At 36.0% G+C, this 22,129-nt stretch overlaps 1 protein-coding gene across 1 annotated transcript; it reads right to left on the bottom strand.

Annotated features, from left to right (window-relative positions):
* Nucleotides 1-3,173: 3,173 nt before the first annotated feature.
* On the bottom strand, nt 3,174-20,947 carry kel (kelch protein). Its single transcript, XM_027363490.2, has 14 exons — nt 20,749-20,947; nt 14,885-15,034; nt 14,593-14,699; nt 13,385-13,503; nt 12,280-12,455; nt 12,034-12,130; nt 11,236-11,392; nt 9,526-9,635; nt 8,639-8,751; nt 7,406-7,583; nt 6,999-7,139; nt 6,035-6,149; nt 5,770-5,910; nt 3,174-4,678 (listed from the first exon to the last, which is right to left on the bottom strand). The coding sequence occupies exons 1-14, from the start codon at nt 20,784-20,786 to the stop codon at nt 4,503-4,505; spliced, it is 1,818 nt and encodes a 605-aa protein (XP_027219291.1). The 5' UTR covers nt 20,787-20,947; the 3' UTR covers nt 3,174-4,502.
* Nucleotides 20,948-22,129: the final 1,182 nt, after the last annotated feature.

Raw genomic sequence — 22,129 nt, 5'->3', positions numbered from 1 at the left:
AAAACAATTTATGAAAGTAAAAATACACCACCTCAAAAAGGCAGTGAAATTATCCTTATAAAATCAACTGCAACACACACTGAGATTCCAATCCATTTATTAACCAGGGTAATTTATAATCTCGGGGCTCTGAATGCAATGCATGGTTTAAGTCCTAGCTCATGCAGATACATTTCACAGATCGATGAAATTTTTGAGTATGATCTTCCGTCTTATGCATTTTGTTATATCCAACTTCTCCGGAATTACTTACGGGCACCAGATTAAAATCACATCAATATTACTCTTACTATCACAGTCAGCTGCCTTTCAGGATCAATATACATTTTTCAAAAAAAGTGTAAATCCATCTGGAATTCCAATCAAACTAATTTTAATCTTTGAAGTTGGGACTGTCCATACCCCTACAACCTCAAAGCCACATTGAGAGGAAATTATATCCTAGCCTTAAAGTCAATACGTAATACATACGGTACAAGAAGACACTGCCCTTATGATCAAACTACATATTTTCTAATTTGTATAACTTTTCTTGACTTCCGTGGACAATGCAAGATGCATTTACCTTGTGATAAAATACAAGGAACAGTGGAACATACACTGCCACACAAATGAAAAAAAAAATTGGCATAAAGAAGAAGAAGAAGATGATGATGAAGAAAAAAAAAATCATTTGGAAAAAGTAACAACAAATCAGTGAAACCTATCTTAAAAAGGCAGTACTTGATCCTTATCTTCTTAACAAACACCCATCTGGCAAAGCACTAAATCTCATGAAATCATCCTAATTATTATTCAAGCTTCCTCTCTTCCAGTATTAACCTTCATTCATTTATTTATTTACTTAATGCACATTTCATCTATTTACTAAATTACTCTAATTACAGCCAATGCCAACTGCATGACATCTTTTCAAAAGATTTTCTTAACTTGCAATTGAAAACTACATGTCCATCCAGAAGAAACCCAAATACTTTCCCCAACACAATAAACTAGCTTTTCCTGGGAGTGGAAATATCACCATCCACGCTAAAAAGAACTACGCCAAAAATAAAAAAACAATATCCATTTTTGCTTCTCATTAGGTTCCCCGACCATTAAGCACTTCTCCAAGTAATCACAGCGAACACTTTTACATTTATAAAGTAATCTCCTTGGTGCATCCCTGACCAGACTCATAAGTATGCTAAAGTCACTGCCAGGTATGAGGTGGAGGAAGAGGTGGAGGAGGTGGAGGAGGAAGAGAAGGAGGAGGAGGAGCAGGAGGAGGAGGTGAAGGAGGAGGAGGAGGAGGAAAAGAGGGAGGAGGAGGAGGAGGAGGAGGAAAAGAGGGAGGAGGAGGAGGAGGAGGAAAAGAGGGAGGAGAAGAGGGAGGAGGAGAAGAGCGAAGAGGAGGTGGAGGAGAAGAGCAAAGAGGAGGTAGAGGAGAAGAGCAAAGAGGAGGTAGAGGAGAAGAGCGAAGAGGAGGTGGAGGAGGTGGAGGAGGAGGGGATGGATGGGGTGGAGGGGAAGGGGAAGAGATAGGATGGGGATGAGGAGGAGGAAGATGAGGAGGAATGAACGAGAAATGAAGGAGGAAGAGGAGGAAGATAAAGAAGACAAAGAAATAAGGTAAGGGTGATGAAAAAGGTAGGAGAACAGAGCAAGCCTAAAATAAAGTTGTTTTAAACCCCACTATCAAACCAATCCCCAGTTTTACTCAGTCCTACATGCTATTAAATCTCAATAGAAGAGCTACTTTTGTTCCAGTACTGAAGAGAGAAAATAAACCGCAACTGTCTACTCCATCCACAGAGTACCCAATAATCTCTAGAGCAGTGAACACAATGGACACATCTACCCCATCCTGACCTGTAAAGCAAATTACACTGCAGCATTTGAATATAAAAAGTTAAGTTCTACTGAAGTTGTATGTGATTTAGTTCTATAATTTGTACATTTGGAAAATTTGTAAAATGAAAATAAAATATATAAAAGACACACCATTCATTAAATCAATATGTACTTCTACTGGACAAAATTCTCGATAATAATAAAATTCAATTTTGTATTGTAACAATGAGAAAGTCAAATTTTTACCATTCATTATTTAACATATGAGATAGATTTGTATATTTGCACAGCAAAGAACTGATTCCATTGTACACTTTGTACACAAACAGAAATCTTTGAAACATCAGTCAAAGATTCATAAAATGACTAATGTTCAAAATTTGTCCTTAATAACATGGCTTCCCAGCTTGAAAGTCAGCATAAACATTTTTGAAAGTAGATCTTGTGACAATTAATGTTATTGCTGATAACAATCATAGCCCGACTGCTATAACAAATATACAAACTATAAAATTCTTACCGAATTGGCAACCTCGGTCACCAATAATGTATGTCAAATTAGATTCTGAGAAAACTCAACACGTATATGATTAGCTGAACTTTGCAGAATAAAAACCTCAGCAATATAAATCAACATTCTCAACAACATGTTGTTCTTAGAGACTGTATAAAACACATATGAAATACAGTAAATATCTATTACAGCATAACCCTGGATTTACATCACCAGTAAAAGCCTTCAAAAGCTTATCAATACACAACAAGTTACAAGTTATGTATACACAAACATTAAATAGAGTTTGCATTACCAAGAGAATGCAATGCATGATTACATGCTCTCCTCTGGTAACCAACTTTTCCTACTAAGAAATAGTTGTTCATTTATGCTGGGCATTTTTATGCCAAAACTTATACACACACACACACACACACACACATCCAAGGCTTAGACATTCTCTTACTTTGTAATATTTAAGAATTGAAGACAGGTTTGTGCTTATTCTGAAGAATTTTAAGTATAAACATGAGAGGAAAAGGGTAGTAAAGGCACATAAGAATCAAAATGTTAAAAATAAACTAATGGGAGATGATACCTGGGTCAAAATTGATATAAAAAAACAGAAGAAAATAATAATGAAAACAGAATGAAGAGTAGACAAGGAAATAAACGTAGGAAGACGATCTACATTCATATCAGCAGAAAAGATGAGGGAAAACAGGAAAGAAGAAACATTTACAAAGTTTTACCAAGTAAAATCTTCTCATGCTCCTCAGTATATAAAAATCAGTGACAAAACTTTATAGTTAATGATAAGAATTTTTAAAAACAATACTGCCAATAAATCTTGTCTGCATAACTTGTATGCACACACTGTTTTGCTTTAATTTATCTTCAACATTTTTAAAAGGAACCTCTTAATGCCCAATCATGTGTAGAAACTACAGAGCATTTAACTCATGTTGATATAAATTTTAAAATACAACAAAATAAAAATAAGACCAATTTCCTAATACAGATGTGTATTACCTGTTATAAAAGGGGTTTCTAAATACTGCTAGGTTCATTAAAAAAGAAAATCTGGGACATTTTGTTCTCTCGCCTGCCTCTTATTGCTATTCTCACCTTAGTGTCAGAGAGAATATTACCTGCAATCTAATGGCTTATTTCCACTTTATAGTAATCCATGTCTATTTCCTATGGTCAAGCTTTCGTTTCCCATAAGTATTTCATTTTCTTTCTTTCCATAAACCATTTTACACTGCCAACATTTCCAGGTTCAGTACATATGACATATCACTTAATGTTTTCACTGTGTATCTCTACAAATAATAACGTTTTCATCTGAGTATTTTCCAAATTTCTCTTTCTTCTCACTGACACACATACTCCAGAATCAAGTTGCTTTTTACTTTTTCTTTTCCAGTTTTCAATTGTCTTTTGGAAGATTACTGTTATCACTCCAATGTGCCTCCACATCTTTTAGATTATTGCACCAAATTTTTTTCCACAGGTGCGGGTGTGACTGCTGCAGCTCTGTGAAGTCCCGTCAGTGCCCTCAAGCCATGATGCAAAATGAACTTATCTTAATGCAGGAAAACTGTCAATTCATATATAGCTATCAATTTGAAGTCTCTGTGGTTTTACTTCAAGACATGTAGATATGTTTCAACTGTCTCAAATCCTGAAGATAAGCTTAAGAAGCAAAAAATAAAAACCCTTGTTAAAAAAGGCACTGTTTATCACAAAATAACTCCTATAATATAAAGAACTGCAATTCAGTAAAGCTGTAAAAAATAAAGAACAACATATCTTCAACTGGAATGATGCTTGGGCTTTTAATCTCTTAGTAGGCAAGTGAATTTGATTTTCAGTTCAACCAAATTCACGTACCATCATCATCTTTAGTTCATTTATGCCACAACATTCTTATACTTTACAGTTTACTAAAACACTCTTAGATCCTAATGGAGCTACTCAGCTTAAGATATTCCAAAATAAAGGACTAAGCAATATTAATATATACACACCCTCATATATATGCACCCACACACATAAAATCACACACAATCCTAACATCATGGCTTGGAGCATTTACGGCACTTCATCAGAGTTCATTTAATGTTTCCTTTAATTAGAGCAGTCACTCCTCCGCACCCTCAGCCTCGTCTCAGAAACCAGGTTTGTCTATAATTGCTACACCGGCATAAGATCTTCCAATACCCATATGGGCTGGCAAGAGGGTCCACGCATCCGTCTTTGGGTTATAAACTTCCACAGATGCCAGGTTAGATGTTCCATCATCCCCACCTACTACGTATAGCAGCCCGTTCAAAGCAATTACTCCTGAAACAAAATAAAGCCACATTATCATCATTATACATTTTTTTCCTCAACAGATTATTAAAAGAAATGTGATGAAATCAGGATGCCCTGGGGTATCATGGGTAATACCTAGGGGTTTTGCACAATTCTAAAAAGTCACATTAACCCCTTGGATCTTGATGCTTCACTGCTATCATGTGGCCCAATATATGAGCATTAGGTTTATTAAGCGGACACTCTAACAGATGTGCCCAGGCACCCACAAACACTTGCGTGGTGTGACAAGACAATCTATACCTCTCCTTTGCTATGTTATTTTCTCTTTTTCTGCATATGCATTTTTAGCTTTTTTACCATTTTCCAATGTATATATTAGTCATTTGATCTAACTAGACGGTAACAGACTGTATTTCTTGCACAGAGTCCATATCATCTCTCAAGGTAGTCTATAACATTAAGGAATTTTGTTATTTGGCTATTTTACTTTTTATCATTTCTTTTCGTAATATTCAATTCTCTGTAATACAGATCCTGAGCATGGAAATAGTGTCCTCCCTGATGTTGGCTCTTTTCCGGTCATGGCTCACGGACTGTATCTTCCCTCACTTGTTTATTGATGGAAATAATGCATAAGCCCCTTCTTAAGTGCCAAATGAGTCTAATCACTCTCCTAGAGTTATCTGCACTCTTGGCAAGTCATTCCCATCACCCTGGCCTTCAGCTGAAATGCTTATTACGGTTAGTTCACATCACTCTAGCACACAGCCGATTTTTCCCAAGACGGCATGTTCATGTCACCCCCTTGTCGATTCAATTTTTGCATGACATGATGGTTACGTCATCCAGATGGTAGGGTTAATGCGATGTACAGTATCTCAAAGCAATTTGGTTTCTGTCAATAAACTTGCTATGGAGCACCCATTGTATAAAATTCAAACCACATTAAAGCAGAAATTAACCATTACATTTTTATAGCATAACAATGGAATCTATCTTTTGTTTGATTATCTGCCATCTGAGCTGTATAGAATGTATTTCAATAAATGGAAAATCCACTGCAAAATGAGAAAAAGACCATTTAACATTACAAAGAGAACTGCAACTACACATACCAGCATTCCTTCGGCAGAGATTCATGTCGGCGACTGGACTCCAACAATTGGTGTCAGGGTTGTACACCTCCACACTTTTTCTTACCAAAGGACCATCATGTCCCCCCACAGCATACAGAAGCCCATCAAGAACTCCAACACCTGGTGATTACCAAGGAGACACATGAAACTAGTGCTATCCGACCCTATCCAAGGTCAAAAGTGCACCTGATAACAATATCAAGGGGAGATGCCAAATACATTTTTTTGAATCGGTCATACATACCAGCTCCACTTCTGCGAGCTGACATTTCAGCTACTGAAGTCCAGACATCAGACTCGGGACAGTAACACTCTACTGACGCCAGGCATTGTCGTGACGCTCCATCGTACCCACCAACCTTTCAGAGAGAGAAAAGGCACCATTACCAATTCACAAATTTCTTGTATCCTAAAAAGTTACTAATAAAAAAAAGCTTCATGTTCTGCTGTTGAATTTGCATTCTTTCACATGTTAAAAAAGAAGAAGAGAAAAACTAATAAAAACACTGATGCATTTAAAAAAAACAAAATACTCTTCCTTCCTTAGACATTATATAGTATTCTTTGAGTTTACCCTCTTGATATCTTTCTTAATCCCACTGCATTTTCTGTATCCTCACATTCAAGCTGGGACTTTTGCATTATCGAATAGTCTTCATTCTTTACGAAAAGTTGTATTTTCACAAGCTTTCATTTCTATGCAATCCATGTAATTGAAATGAGCAAGTTTACAAACACTGATCTCCATACAGTCAGTGCATAGCAGCAAAATAGAATATGGCTACAATTTTCAAGGCACAAACACACCAGGTCATAGGACCAGAAACTTGTTGTTTTCTTTCCTAAAAAAATGTGTAATATGCAAACTATGGATCAGAAATAGAAAGAAAGGAAAAGAATTAGAAGAAAAAAGGAAATCAACTATTCTGAATTTTCACTCTTCAGGAGCAATTTTCAGGGCAAGATATCAGAAACTGTTTAGAATACAAATAAATTATACTTTTCCTTCAACTTTGTGAATGTGTAAAGAACGAAGATGGGTGACATAATAACGTGAGAAGAATTCAAGCATCAACCTGCTAGGAAAATTCATATAAACTCTACATTTCAAATTTCATACATGTTATTTCAACCAACCTGAATATAACTTAATCTACTATGGTTACAACTCCATAGGACCAAGATTACTAATTCATCAAAGTACTTACAGCATATAGAAAACCACTGACAACACCAACACCAACAGATGAGCGACGTGTTGACATTGGGGCGATCATTCTCCACTCATAAGTCTTTGAGTCATACATTTCTGCACTATTTAATCCAGTCGACCCATCAAAACCACCAACCTGCAATAATAAATCAATATATACATAAAAGATATCCAATATATATATATATATATATATATATATATATATATATATATATATATATATATATATATATATATATATATATATATATATACACACACACACACACACACACATATATATGTATATATTGTGTGTATGTTGGTACATATTCAATAATCTTCCACAACACACACACAAAATAAACTTATATCACATATGCTTTTGAACAATAACTATGATAAAAAATAAAAACATACGGCATATATGCATCCATTAAGTGTGGCAACTCCCAAGGTGGATCTACGCGCTTCCATGCTGGCGCAGGAAGACCAAGAATCCCGGGTTGGATCATACACGTCAACAGTTCGTACTCGGAGAGCACCATTAAATCCGCCAACAGCATACACTTTGCCATTGATAACAGCTATTCCACATCTGTAGAGAAAAGAGAGTTTATACCATAAATAGTATCTTGAAAAAATATTGTGAAGATTGAGAACTAAGAGACAGTTTTAAGATACAGACAAACAGACAGTCATCCACAGATATGTGGATATGTGCCAGAAAGGCCCACCCCCTACACAACACATACACATACACTCATACTAATCTCTACGCTCATACTAATACCTATAAATTCATACTACACATACTCACTTCAATATAATCAAGCTAATTATACTAATCATGACTGAGAATACAGACTGAAATGAACATCCTCAATGAACAAAGCTGGCTTTAGAAAGAGACTGAAACAAGTATTCTACTGTCAACTTGACTACATTTTTGAGAGCCTAATATTTGCATTTTCACTTCTAAACTGAAGTCATTTGATGGTCATGAAACTACTGTCTACCCCTTATAAAATCAGCACTGTTCCTTGTGGGTTTTATTTTCAAATTCTACATAATGTATTTCAACTTAAGGTTTATTGAGTAACCCTATAAAATTAAGTTTGTGTATCTATTATTGTTTATATTCTATATAAATTTGTCTTTCAATCTATCTGTTTTTTTACTCATCAGTCAGTGCAATGTTCATCTGGATTAAATCAGTGCCAATGGGCCTTTCATATGCTAAGCTGGACCACATGCCAGGCATCATGTGCAATCAGCTGTTCAAGGGATTTATAAGAAGTATGAGAAACATCATTAACACACTCTGCAACTTTGATTGTAGCAGTTACGATTTTCCAGGAAACGAGGCTAAGTAGAGATTTCAGCCTCAGTGACTCCTCGATGGCCAAAGCAGTGAACAACTGTTTAGTGCACACATCTTAGAACACCCTTGAAAAATGTGGCATGGAGGTATATGTAACCCGAAAAGGAGTTCATTCATGCTATTCATGTATGTACATGCCAATTGTCGGATTTATCATTCAAAGATGCTGAATCTAAAATTTACACACACACAAAGAAAGCCTATTAAAAAAAAAATTAAGACTTTCTATATGCAAATAACAATTTACAAAGGTCTATGAAATTCTTTACCTGCATCTTCTGGTGGGCATCTCTGCTACAGGAAACCATCGTTCATCTTTAAAGTCATAACACTCCACACTACGTATTGCCTTTGGTGCCTGGCCACCTACTACAAGCAGAACCTGTAGGTAAAGGATAATTTGTGATAAAGAACACAGCACCATTATAAAATAAAACAAAAATGTCTTAGCTAACAAGTTTACTGACAACAAAGAAGGATATTCACCTCTAAGACAACAAACTATCAATCCAGTTTATGACATTCAGTATTGTTTATCCTCAATTATAAGAATATTATACAACTATTTGGAATACATGGTAGTTTTCTCTTTTTTTTCTCTCTCTCCTTTTACTATCTACATTTCTTGAATTTGGTGGTAACAATAATGGCTTAAATAGGAAAAAAAAACTATTTGAAAAGCCAAAAAATCTAATGTTCAAATACTGATTGGGTACACAATGTGGTTTGACCGAGTCCACTTTTATCAGACTTCTATACAAATTTCCGTACACATCTCTAAAACAAGTCAATTCACACTGACTGCTCATGGATTGACGAATTTGTTTGTTTGTTTGTTAGTAAAAAAAAAAAAAAAAAAAGCCTTTTGTGATAAAAGTATGCATATATCATCCAACTAAGACATATTTCATCAATGCCTCAAAATAACTCATGAAGACAGGCTTTTTTTTGGATGGCTGTAACAGTTAACATGAGCATAAATGTTGCTGGTTTCATCCAGAAATTTCACATTAGCAGATGATTACATGAAGATTAGAGAATGGTACCCACCATGTTCGTTTAGCTGCTAAGCACTGCATGAAGGGGTGAGAGCAACGAAGATGGACGGAAAATAAAACAGGATAAAATCACGAAAAACAACATAACCAAGGCTTACTTTTGGGAGTCCAACTGGCTGTCTTGGCTTTGTTCTAGGAGACTTAAATAGGGCCTTCTGTTCTCCTTTAAGTAGATGGTATTTCATGGCTTCTATTAAGTAATCTTTACCTGTAAATCAATGAGCTTTCATTAATAACTAGTTTTGTAAGTTCTGTACGCATTCATTCAGTTCAAAAGCAACATTCACATTAAATTATGGCTATAGATATTTACAGGAATTACTGAAATTTCCTGCATTTAAGTTTTGCCAACTAACTTTCCAATGAAAATTCACATTAAAGCTGAGAGTTATATTTGCATGTAAAACCTGAATGAACCTTAAAATAGCCTTGTGTGAATTAAAGTGTCAGAGGATTCCCCTAATACATATGCCTATATGTGTGAAGGCATGTGTTGGGGTGTGTGCATTAGTTTACATGCTTGCATATGTGTGCGTATATTCATGTTCATGTGAGTGCATCTGTTCATGTACAGATAGGTGGGGTATATGATAATGGTCGTCTACTGTGAAAAGAAATGATATCTTTAACAACAGAAAGTACAAGAAGTGTATGAGAGCTTTGGTGTACTACTAGGCCATGGATGATGATGATGCTCTTGAGCTGATAAATATGATGGAAGACAGAGTGACCAAGAGAATAGAATCTCACATGGAATAGAAGAAGGAGAAGGCAATGGAAAAGAATATCCCTCTACTTCAACCCTTCAACACCTCGTACTTATGCCTCCAACCATTTATAGATCTTCCAAACTCACCGCACACCTTCCTCACAAGTACCACCACCCACATTCCAATAACTACCTCACCCAGCAGTGAACGATACCACACTGAACCGTCTCATGAGCTCATAACTAAAAAAGCATATCCTTAGCTTTCATTTTTCAAACTTTCATCCAACTCCAATTCACTGTTTTTGCCACTAGAATTCTCTGTCCTAAAGTTCCATTTGTTGCTCCACTAGTAGGTATTCTTGTTCTGACTTACAACTATCTTTTTCCCATGCAATCTTTAAAGGCAAACTAAAATCTAGGTCGCTTTGCTATTTCTCCAGCTCTAATCAACCAATTTCTTAGATCATCCCAGCATGATAGTCGTAAAATAAATATATATAGATTATAATGCATAGTCACTCAGCAGTTTCTAAAGAGATGTTTACATAAAAACATTTTGTGAGAAAAAAATTAAAATAGGAGGAAAGAAAGAAAAAAAAAATCATGCCTTATTGCCAAGTATTGCTCTGTATGTATGGATCAAAATCTCAATTACTGCAAAGAACATTGCCTCTTCAGCATTTGTAGAAATATAACTTTGTGTAAAGGAATTCAAATTGCATTAAACAGAAATATATGATCATGTATTTGGATATGAAAAAATAATCACCTTTGGAAAAGAATAAAAAGAAGCAAGCATAATTTTTTTCTTCAACAAACCATCACATTTCCTCCCTTACCTAACCCTTACAATGGCCAATGATCAAGTCCTGAAGTTCTGTCGTAATCAAATATCAGAGTATCATCAATATGCTTTTATACGGCTTTCATGAAATTCTGCAAAATGGTACCTTGGCATAAACTGAAGCACCATTACCCCCCTCATGACAATACTAAAACATAACCAACCATTCCAAGCAGTCATAATTCATACCAACATTAGCAAATGATCAATACAATACCCCCAAGATCGAATAGACGAAGTGTCTGAACTTACACTGAGTATCCTGCTTGAGCAATGGCTCCTCCTCCACCCGCTGGATGAGATAGTCTTGTGACAGCAGAGGTAATCTTACATATTCCATCAGCTCTGCCAAATACTGCTCTCTATTGGGCAAGTCTCCACCCACCCAACTCATGACACACTCAAAAACCTAGAGATAATATATAAAAAAAAGGTGAAAATACTACACACATGAAACCATCTTGATAAAAAGGATCATTGCTATGACTAGAGAGAAACCCAAATTTTCTAATGTTCCCATTCATGAAAAAAACTTTCTTCTGGGGCAAACATTATGAAGACAATAACAATAACAATTCAGGCTGATCATGACATCAGCTCGGAAAAGTAATATTGTTACTATTACTCAATAAGAGGCTGCACTCAAGTTTCCAACCAGTAAAGACTGAGTAAACACAAAAAACAATTAATTTGTTGATTTTCCTTTTCCTTTTTATTTTCTTTGAGAACAGCCATAGCACACAGAAATAGGTATACTATACAGAAAAACACTTGGAAGCAAGTCCGTCAGCTAGACATATAATCTATTCACTGCATTTGGCTACAATCCATCCTACAACAACAATGCAAGGCCCTTTCTATATTACTATTAACTACATTTTCGTGATATTACAAAAACCTTTACTTTTTTGCAACAGTGTTCTGAATGAATGTCCTCTGCAAGCAATCGTTTATAACACATTGAGCTCAGTGAGTTGAGAATCAATAAAAACAAATATATGTCAAGTTAATCTTTTTTCTTTAAACATGTGGAAAATAAACCATTCTCACCTTTTCTTCTGATGGAGTTGTGAGTCTATCACTTGATATTAATTTTATGACTTGCTGTGAAGTTAAAGACAGGAACTCTTCACACTCAACAACTTCACTACAAAAAGAAAAAAAAATATTAGCAGGACATACAAACTAAGTGATCAATCAAGTCCTTTTAAAGAATCAGTCTACAGAATCTTCATTATATATCAGATTACCACGTTCATTGTTACACATTACATTCTTGACCCTTAGAATGCTTACCAAAAATGCTGTTCTACATAGCTCTCTGCAATGGAAAGCAACTCTAAACACCCATGGAGATCGGCAAATGCACGTATGCCAAGGCAATTTGTAGGGTGAAGTTGAGATTGGAGGAAGTCACAGCAAGCATCTCGGACATCTGTTAGCTGCAACAAATTAGCTGCTGGGAGAAGTACCTGGGGAAAAAAACAAATAATAATAATAATAATGATTTGTAGTCTATCCCATGGGCTTGCATACTATGAATGGCTATTCGGCTCTTATTCTACTATTTGATTCCATTCATGTTATGTCAGAACGCACAGATCTTCCTCCCCTTAGTTATAAGGAACAAACTATTTCATTGTTTAACTTTATCATATAGTATATTGTTCTAGTTTTATATTTAAAGCAACATTCTTACTGATCTGCATGTCCTTAGTATGACATGCCTTCCTTTCAAATGTTCTGTAATGAGGGCCTATTTCTTGATTACACTGCAACAGTATCATGAAGAAAAAAATTACATCTAAAATTGCACTTGAAACAAGCAATATCAATCTCAAAACAATTGCCACAATACTTTGCACATTTTTTGTCTCAACATGATTTTGTGTATTATATGAACTGCTACTGCATGTATGTAGCAAAAAGAAAAGGCAAGTTCACCAAGTTATTCTGTGCTAAGAGTACAATAAAGATATAGCAAATACTTTTACCCAGCATTATCAAGTCCCCACCTTATTTTTTCCAAATTATATTCAGGGATGAAGACAGCAAGACAGGTTATAATTTACTAATGCAACTGCAAAAAATATAGATACCCATAACTCTCTCAACAACTGAATATCCAGGGAAACCATGTACCAATTTACTAAGGAAAAAAATATTGATCATACTTCAACAAAAAGTAAATAGGGCGACGACAGCATATTCCCACTGCTTCCAACTTTAGAATTAGTTGTGCTATGTAGAATTACTGCAACATTTCTCTGCTCTTATTGTGTTAATGCAACCTAATGAAAGTTATAGAAAACAGCATTTTGACAATCTTGTCCATACTACTAATAAAATAAAGAGAAATAAGAAAAAAAAACAATAACCACACAAATAATCTTTGGCTTACCTGCACATTTTCCTCAGTAACAAGGACTTCAGCTGTATAAACATAATCAATAAGGAGCTGGAGTGCACTGCCATCTATATCTTGTAATACTATTCTATCTTGCCGGCTCTCTTCGAAGCCTGGAGAGAATACAGAATCGTCACAAAGTGTTCAAATAGTTACAAAGTTCTTAAAATTAAAGTTCTTATCTTTAAGCCTATTTTAGGTGTCATGACTGCAAAGAAAAAACAAGATAAAGATATAAATTTGGAACAAACATAATATACATAAACTGTAAAGGTATGTTTCTATAATCAGCCCATTGGGTCCTGGTGACGAGGGCATCTCGTATTTAAAAAATCTGTCTGATAGGCAGGTGTTGGGAAAATCTTGCCAAGGAAAAATCTGGTTGAAGGCTAGGGTGACAGGAATGTTTCGCCATGGGATACTGCTGCCTGGTATTGGGTGACAAAGGGATCTCTCCATGAAAGCTCAAAGGTTTTCGTGGGAAACTGACTCAGTGGGCCTTCAAGGAAAGGGCTCCTGCGTTATTTCCACTGGTAAAGGAGGATGGAGTGTACCATCTGTGCGCCATACCTGGGAGAGTAACCCCTCCAGCGAGACTGCTGTGTCCATGCGCAGGAACCTATTCCTACCTACTTTATTGGCAATACAAAATATGAAAGTGAACAATGCAAAAAGAAATTATAAAGAATAAAATCACATGTTAATTACTGTTATCATTACACAGAGTGAAAACTACCTGGAGAGATAATACAGAACATGGTACACTATAAATAATTGACCAATATTGAATTCAGAAAATGGCAAAAGAGCAAAAACACTTCTACAGAAAAAAAAATCCTAACGCACTGCAAAGAGGAGACCAGGAGATTCAATATTGTTTATGAATGTAAGTGCTGACCAGGCCTGCAAGCCACACACCTAGGAGATTCCACACTCAATGAAGCCTAAAATCCAGATTTTTGTCTATGTGCAGGCCACAAGACACCTGGATCCAACTGGTTAAATAACTCCATCATTCCTAGCTTTAAAATGCTAATATGCTACCAAGTTACTACAAAATGTGATGCATAGAATTTTTTCAATAGCATCTAGTTGTATCATATATAAATGAATGAATCAAAGTCAAAATATGCTAGTACTACCTTCTACCAACTTGAAAAAAAAAAGTACAATTTAAACAAAAATCTAATAATGTAACTCACTGGTAAACATGGCGTGAAAGTACGGACTGCATGATGCAAGTACCATTTTATGAGCTGGTACCTCTACACTGTCAGCTACCAGGACGACGTCACATAGCTGACTCTGCCTACAGTACAACAAACAATAAATACACTTGTTGCAATGAACGGACAACCCAAAAAAAATCTTTATATAGATCATTGAAAAAGATTAGGGACAACCTAACCTTTACAAATTCATGCTCACAAATCAAAAACAGACATTTCACTATTCTCGCAAAGATCACAAGGCACCTCGGCACTTTGTTCTTACCTTCTCATCAGATTCAGATTATCGAAAGCTCTCGGGAAATGTTGAGGATTTCTGTATGGTAGCTTGTGTTTAGTCTCCGAGCGAGGGATGTGTTTCTGAGAACTTTCATCCAGCGAGTTTTGACTAGCATGGCGGAGTAAGAGCCTGCTGCTGCAATGTGGGAAACAAGAGCATTAGAGTCCACACTTAATATTACTTAACAATATCCTCCAACATTATCGACTAAAATCATCAAGATCACCTTATATTATCAATCTACATCATCAATACCACCTTATATTATCAATCTACATCATCAATACCATCTTATACTATCCATAAACATTATCAAAATTAAATCATATGATCCACCTAAATCATCTAGATTACTTTCTATCATCCACCTTAAAAAAATGAATAAATGAATAAAAAAAAAATTATGCATATATTATCATACCAAACAACTATTTGACGAGTACATGGTTGATGTCTCTAAGAATGTTATTTGGTTTGAAATTTACCACTCCGACAATAAACAGATGAAGATTGGCTATATTCATATTTTCCCTACATAAAAAAAATAGCTTCTCATCTAGCGGTGGGACACTTAACTTTCCTTTTCGTATCTATCAATAAAAGACAAAAAGGATATCACATGATGGTATTCAATAATTATTTTCAACAGGATCACAAGAACCAAAGCTCTGGCCTCCAATAGTCCAGCTAAAAGCGAACAAAACTCCACATATTTTCTGGCAAGCTAAAGATCTGATAATACCTGGCTAAGGAAATCTTCAACTTTTATTTTGCCAGAAAGCGCAGAGTCCATGCCACTGCTTGATGCGCATATCCATGGATTTAGAAGAGTGATTGTGTGCTTACTTTTACTTGCCACAGATTATTTTTTATACATACTAGTACTGCTTTACAAACTTTTATAACCCTGACTTTAGTTGCTTTTTTTTCTTTTTTCTTCACAGACCTATTGTAATTAGGTTTATTACCAAACCAACATTAGTGAAGATTCTATTCTAAGATGATGACTTCTATCATCAATTTTCCTTCATTGTATAATTTACCTGCAATCACTATTATTCCCACGGCACCTGTTTACGTGACTGTCAATTATCTTTTTGTAAGTCTTTTGCTTTCCATTTTCTTCTTTTTTTTTGTAAATTATTGAGTAACCAAAGACTTTAGCTCCTCATTATGCGGTCTTTTGTCTGTTGTCGTACTTCTTTTTGAAAGAATCATATTCTTAATCAGCAACACAAAATCTACATCATACAGCCTGGCTTGTGAGTATTATTCATTCCCATTCATGGACTTAAAAAATAATGATAATAAATATATAGATAAATAGATAAATAAATGGACAGACAGATATATGGATACAAATAAATAAATAAATAAATAAATAAATAAATATATATATATATATATATATATATATATATATATATATATATAGATAGATAGATAGATAGATAGATAGATAGATAGATAGATAGATAGATAGATAGATAGATAGATAGATAGATAGATAGATAGATAGATAGATAGATAGATAGATAGATAGATAAATCGACAGACAGATATTTGAAGACAAATAAATAAACAAATACAAAATAGAACATAAATTCCCACTTCTACCTGCAGTGTCAGCTGTCACATACATACTATTGACGATTACTTATGCACAGATCTCTATGCTGACAAACTACACTGTAAATCTTGACAGGACCTGCACACAAGATCCAAGAGAAAATCTAAATGTAAGATAAAGGCCTAAATGAACTATCTTGGGGATACCATGGGGTAAAAAGACTAGAAACGGCATGGCACATATTTGTTTTTCCTACGTGTGCTCAGAGGATGCCTGGTAGATGGAAGACCCATGCTAATAAATTTGTTTTTAACTGGCATTTTCAAGTCTAACCTAAGTCTATTGCTGATATAACACAATATTTAGAATATCATCTATGGCATCACAAGAATTATAAGAAATACAAATTCCATATCTTAATACAGAAACTGTATCTATTTATTCAACTCTTTAACTCACATGCACGGATTACAGCTGATATTTATTCCTTTACAAAAATTACACATATACCTATAATAGATTTTATCCTATATAGGATTGGTCATCACATATAACATACAATTTTAAATTCAAGGAGTTGCGTATATACATCATGTCATCATACAATAGTAAACTAATGATATGATAATCAACATGGATACTTTGTTTTTTGGTTAAGTGGTCTGTCCAAGATAAACAATGATTTCAGTCTATGTTTCCCATCAAATGTCATTTTTACTGCACCAAGGTCACATCATATCTGAATAGGAATCTCTCAGGTCTTTCCCCACGGTACCTTTCAAGATGGTATTTGTGTCTCTGTAATCATACTGGCTGCATTCTACTCAGATCCACTAAAAAAAAATTGTGATTGTGTGATGGATGGTATAAAAATCTCTGGGTAAAACTTACTGATATGCCCAAGCAGTAACTGTGGCTTACACACCTTCAACAGTTCACTAATGGCCAACAGAACTCTATCACATAGCCTATAAACAAGCAATATAGAGCTTGTAGACCTCCCAGGTCAAGTAAAGAACAAGTCTGAGCTATATTATCACAAAATATATGTGGTAAAGCTTTGCAGGTTTTTGCTGAAGCACTGACAGCATGTAGACTACAATAATTGCTTGAGTCAATGCGGTTGTATACTTTTTGTATCCCAAAATGTTTTTGTTTTACTAGTAATTAACAAACCAACACTGTATTACAAAATTTTCCTTCTTATCATACTTGTCTTCTTTTAGTGGATACATTTATTGTTTTCTTGTATATTACTATATGACTGACTTCTAAATTCTCCTCAAATGGTTAGAAATTTATCTATTAATGCTACATCAATTTACCATTTAACCCACTCATGACAGCAAGGTGAATTTGTTTCCCGCCCTTCAAATTCTTCCCTCACCCAGCTGACTACACAAGTCCACAGTTTAGTACAAGACCAGGAGTTCCCCTTGAGTGGGTTTAGTATTTCTAACTTTAGAATCATATTTTACTGTACATTCTACCTGATTGTTTGTAGTCCCTTTATGCATCTTGGCCAAAAATGGAGGCACAGATGATCACCAAATTCACTCTACTGGCTTCAGTCATCTCAGACACATCACAATCAGTGCCGGATTTATGCAGGAGATTATAGTGATTTCCTTTGTATTTTTCATGTCCTTCTCAGTTATTGAGATAAAGACTATAATGACATAATATAAAGCAAATGTCATGTATGGAATAAACACTACAGGTACCATAACTTGGATGTGACCTAAATCAGCCAAAGTCAAGTATTCATACATAATTTTAAGCGTTATATGCGCAAACCCTTATCACCTACATTTCAACCCATTGTGTGCATGCGTGCGTGTGTGTGTGTATGTGCACGCATGCGTGTACATATTCTACCTATCTACATCCCTACCCACTTTTGTTTTTTCTTCTTCTTCTTTTTTTTTTTTTTACAAATACCTAATAATATCAAGTTCTTGTATTTGTACTTTTTTTTTTTTCCAGAATTCTGGTTTTATGAATACAAGATTTACTTCCAAATAAAATGCTTATATGATATTTATGCAAATGAAAGGTGGAAATAAATTGTGAATGAAAGTCATCATCATTGATATGTCCGTCTCAAAGCTATACACAATGGCTGCATATCATCGCTATTTCCTGTGTGTGTGCTTGCATTGGCAGGAAACAAATTCCATGTCATGAGGTGCCAGAGATGTGGAATTTATTCTAAAAATTTATATAAAAAAAAAATCTCAAACATTACCAATTGATTAGTTTACAAGAAGCTAAACATTTTTTTAATCTGTCCCGTCATCTGCCTACTCTAAAAATATATTCCCCATTCACTGGTAATATAACTCATTATTTCTTTCTATTTCTCTTTCTGATTATTAGTTGATACACTGATTAAAATAATCCATACTCTATTTGAAAAAAAAAAATAAATAAAAATAATAATAATAATAATAGATACATAAATAAATAAATAAAAATAAAAAAGAAATATAAATTAAATCCCTCATAATTACGTTGTTATTGCACTTTATCTGTTTTCCTTTTGCAAAATACTTTTTTTTTTAATGTGCAAGGGAATAATTGTTCACAATAATTGTTCACAGGCATCTATGCTTTGCAATCCAGCATAGACCAATGTGATTCATCCACACACACATGGCAAGATCATTATCATTATGATGTCATACACCAACATGACCACTGGGCAAAATAACAACTAATTATTTCCTCTTTTCTTCCATACACACAATTTTGTTCCAAACTCTCGCCGTTACAGAATTCTTTTCTACCCACAAACTCAATGTACTAACAAAGTTTGTTTACAGACACAATCCGCTTTAGAGCTTGGGCTTGTTCCTTATTTAATGTTGAATTGCCAGAGGCTGGAAGCTCTACCTTTCCACGGAGTAAGTGGCAGAAATTGCGGTATAGTTTCAGTTTTCCAAAGCCATGTAGTACAAGATAAAATTTGCTTGTAATGAAAATAAGACACTTTTCATCTATAATCTTAACTTTGCAAGTTGATAAAAAAAAAGTTATGAAACATGTAATACTTTGGTAAACATTTATGGGAAAACATAAACGCACTATAAAAACTCAGAGAAAAGCTATATTCATGCATGAAATAATAATGTGTGTCAGCAAAAAATGTCAGAAATTAAGATCACAACAAATGCCACACGGAGAGTAAGTCCACAGCAACTGGGTGGGGGTCTGGGGGTGAAACCCTCAAATTAAGAAGGTTTTTGGTTCATATGGAGATGTTTGTGGACTTCCTAGGAAGAGCTGGAGTAATGAGGACTTTATGGGTGCCGTCACTTCGTAAATGTTGCCAATACTTTCACATATAAAATTTCCGATGGAAAAAACGGGATTCACGTATATTACAGGGTTGATAATAGAAAGAAAGAATAAGAATTGTAAGACTGAATGGCTTTGAAAAACTAAAAAATTACCAAAGCCCCGTCTTTGCCAGAGTACAATGAAGAGGCCTCAACGGCAATGGATTCATTTTACAATATTCGCAGATTTATTCATATAATCATGGCCTTAACTTCACTTCCAGTGGATTATTTTCTACGCATATTAGGGTCGTTTTGTGTGTTCCTTCTGAACATTACCTTTGTTTTACTTCACCTGCGCGACCTAATTCTGCACATCTACCGAAAAGTCCAAATATCCTTTGTTTACAACCCGCGATTCATGATCGAAACATCACAAGATTCAAACTGAAAGCAATCGGAGACAACTCGCCGCATGCCGAAGCGAAAAACACCACATCTGTCTTTGTTACCGACTGATCCCCGTGAACTGACCTAGCCTAGGTTCCTGCTTACTAGTCTGGGTGAAGTAAATCAACTCCAATTCATGGTTAATATCAATTGGAGAAGAGAAACAGGGGAAATACCAACCAACAATGACTATATTCAACAAAAACAACAAAAAACAACCTACATCACCATAGTAAACAAACCCACAAAGGTGCAACGAGCCACAGGATAAAAAAAAACACACATCAAAACAATCAAAAACAAACCAACAAAAGACAAAAAAACACACAAAACTAGCTCCCTTATCCCCAAACCCTATCTTACACACACCCAGAGAAAGAGAAGAGAAAGCAAAAAGCAAAAACCAAGCAAAAAGAAACACGCAAAATACCCCCTCCAGGATACACCTTCCCGGACCCTCGACTTCCCTCATGTCATCGTAATAAAAGTCTCTCTCTTTCCCTCTCTTCTTATCCTCTTTCTCCCTCTCTCTCCCTTCCATTCCTCACCTAAACTGCTTCTCCAGGTTCTCCGTGTCCGAGTCCATGGCTGCGGCAGGTGAAGGGTCCAGGGGAAGGCCAGAAACACGAGGGAGAGCTTACGAGAAGGACATGGCTGGGATCCGCGAAGTCCCCTGAGCGGTGGTCGGTGCACGCAGCAGGCAGGCAGGCGGAGCGGCGGCGGCGGCGGCCACCTGCGGCAGATGGACGTCGGGGCTCAAGGTGACCGGCAGATGGCTCCCTCGCGCTCTTTCGTCGCTCTTTGCGGCTTTTTTTCTCTTGTTTTCTTTTCTTTATTCCTTTTAATGTATTTCGTCTCGTTTGTTTATTTTCTATTGTGTCTTCTCCCCCTGCGGCAGATGGACGTCGGGGCTCAAGGTGACCGGCAGATGGCTCCCTCGCGCTCTTTCGTCGCTCTTTGCGTCTTTTTTTTTTTGTCTTGTTTTCTTTATTCCTTTTAATGTATTTCGTCTTGTTTATTTTCTATGGTCTCTCCTCCCCCTGCGGCAGATGGACGTCGGGGCTCAAGGTGACCGGCAGATGGCTCCCTCGCGCTCTTTCGTCGCTCTCTGCGTCTTTTTTCTCTTGTTTTCTTTATTCTATTTGTGTATTTCGTCTCGTTTGTTTATTTTATATTGTCTCTCCTCCCCCTGCGGCAGATGGACGTCGGGGCTCAAGGTGACCGGCAGATGGCTCCCTCGCGCTCTTTCGTCGCTCTTTGCTCTTTCTCTGTCTCTTTCCTCTTATTCTCTGTGTCTTTTTTCTCTTGGTTTCATTTTTTTTCAATTTCATCTTGTTTGTTTGTTTTCTGGGTCTTCCCTCTTTCCTTTCTGCCTTCTCTTAATTGCCATCACTCTGTTTGAATGGTTCTATATCTGTCTTTGTCTGTCTGCCTGTCTCCCTGTCTGTGTGTCTGTCTGTCCCTCAGTCTCTTTCTATTTCTCACACACAAACTTTCTCTCTCTCTCTCTCTCTCTCTCCCTCCCTTTCTCTCTCTCTCTTTCTCTCCCTTTATCTCTCTCTCCCTTTATCTCTCTCTCTCTCTCCCTCCCTAACTCTCTCTCTCTCTCTCTCTCTCTCTCTCTCTCTCTCTCTCTCTCTCTCTCTATCCCGCACATACAAACTTTCTCTCTATCTCACGCACAAACTTCCTCTCTCTTTCTTCCTCCCTCCTTCCCTCTCTCTCTCTCTCTCATTCCTCTCTCCCTCTCCCCTTATCTTTCTCTCTCCCTCTCCCTCTCTCTCTTCCTATTTTTCTTTACCTCTCTTTCTCCCTCCCTCCCCCTCCCTCCCCTCTCTCTCTCCCCTTTCCTCTCACTCTCAATCTCTCTCCCTCGCTCTCTCTCTCTCAATCTCTCTCTCCCGTTCTCACTCTCAGTATTTCTCTCTC

Source organism: Penaeus vannamei, chromosome 16 (genome assembly GCF_042767895.1).
Source record: "Penaeus vannamei isolate JL-2024 chromosome 16, ASM4276789v1, whole genome shotgun sequence".
NCBI classification, from domain to species: Eukaryota; Metazoa; Arthropoda; class Malacostraca; order Decapoda; family Penaeidae; genus Penaeus; species Penaeus vannamei.
This window is presented reverse-complemented; position numbering and strand designations above follow the sequence as displayed.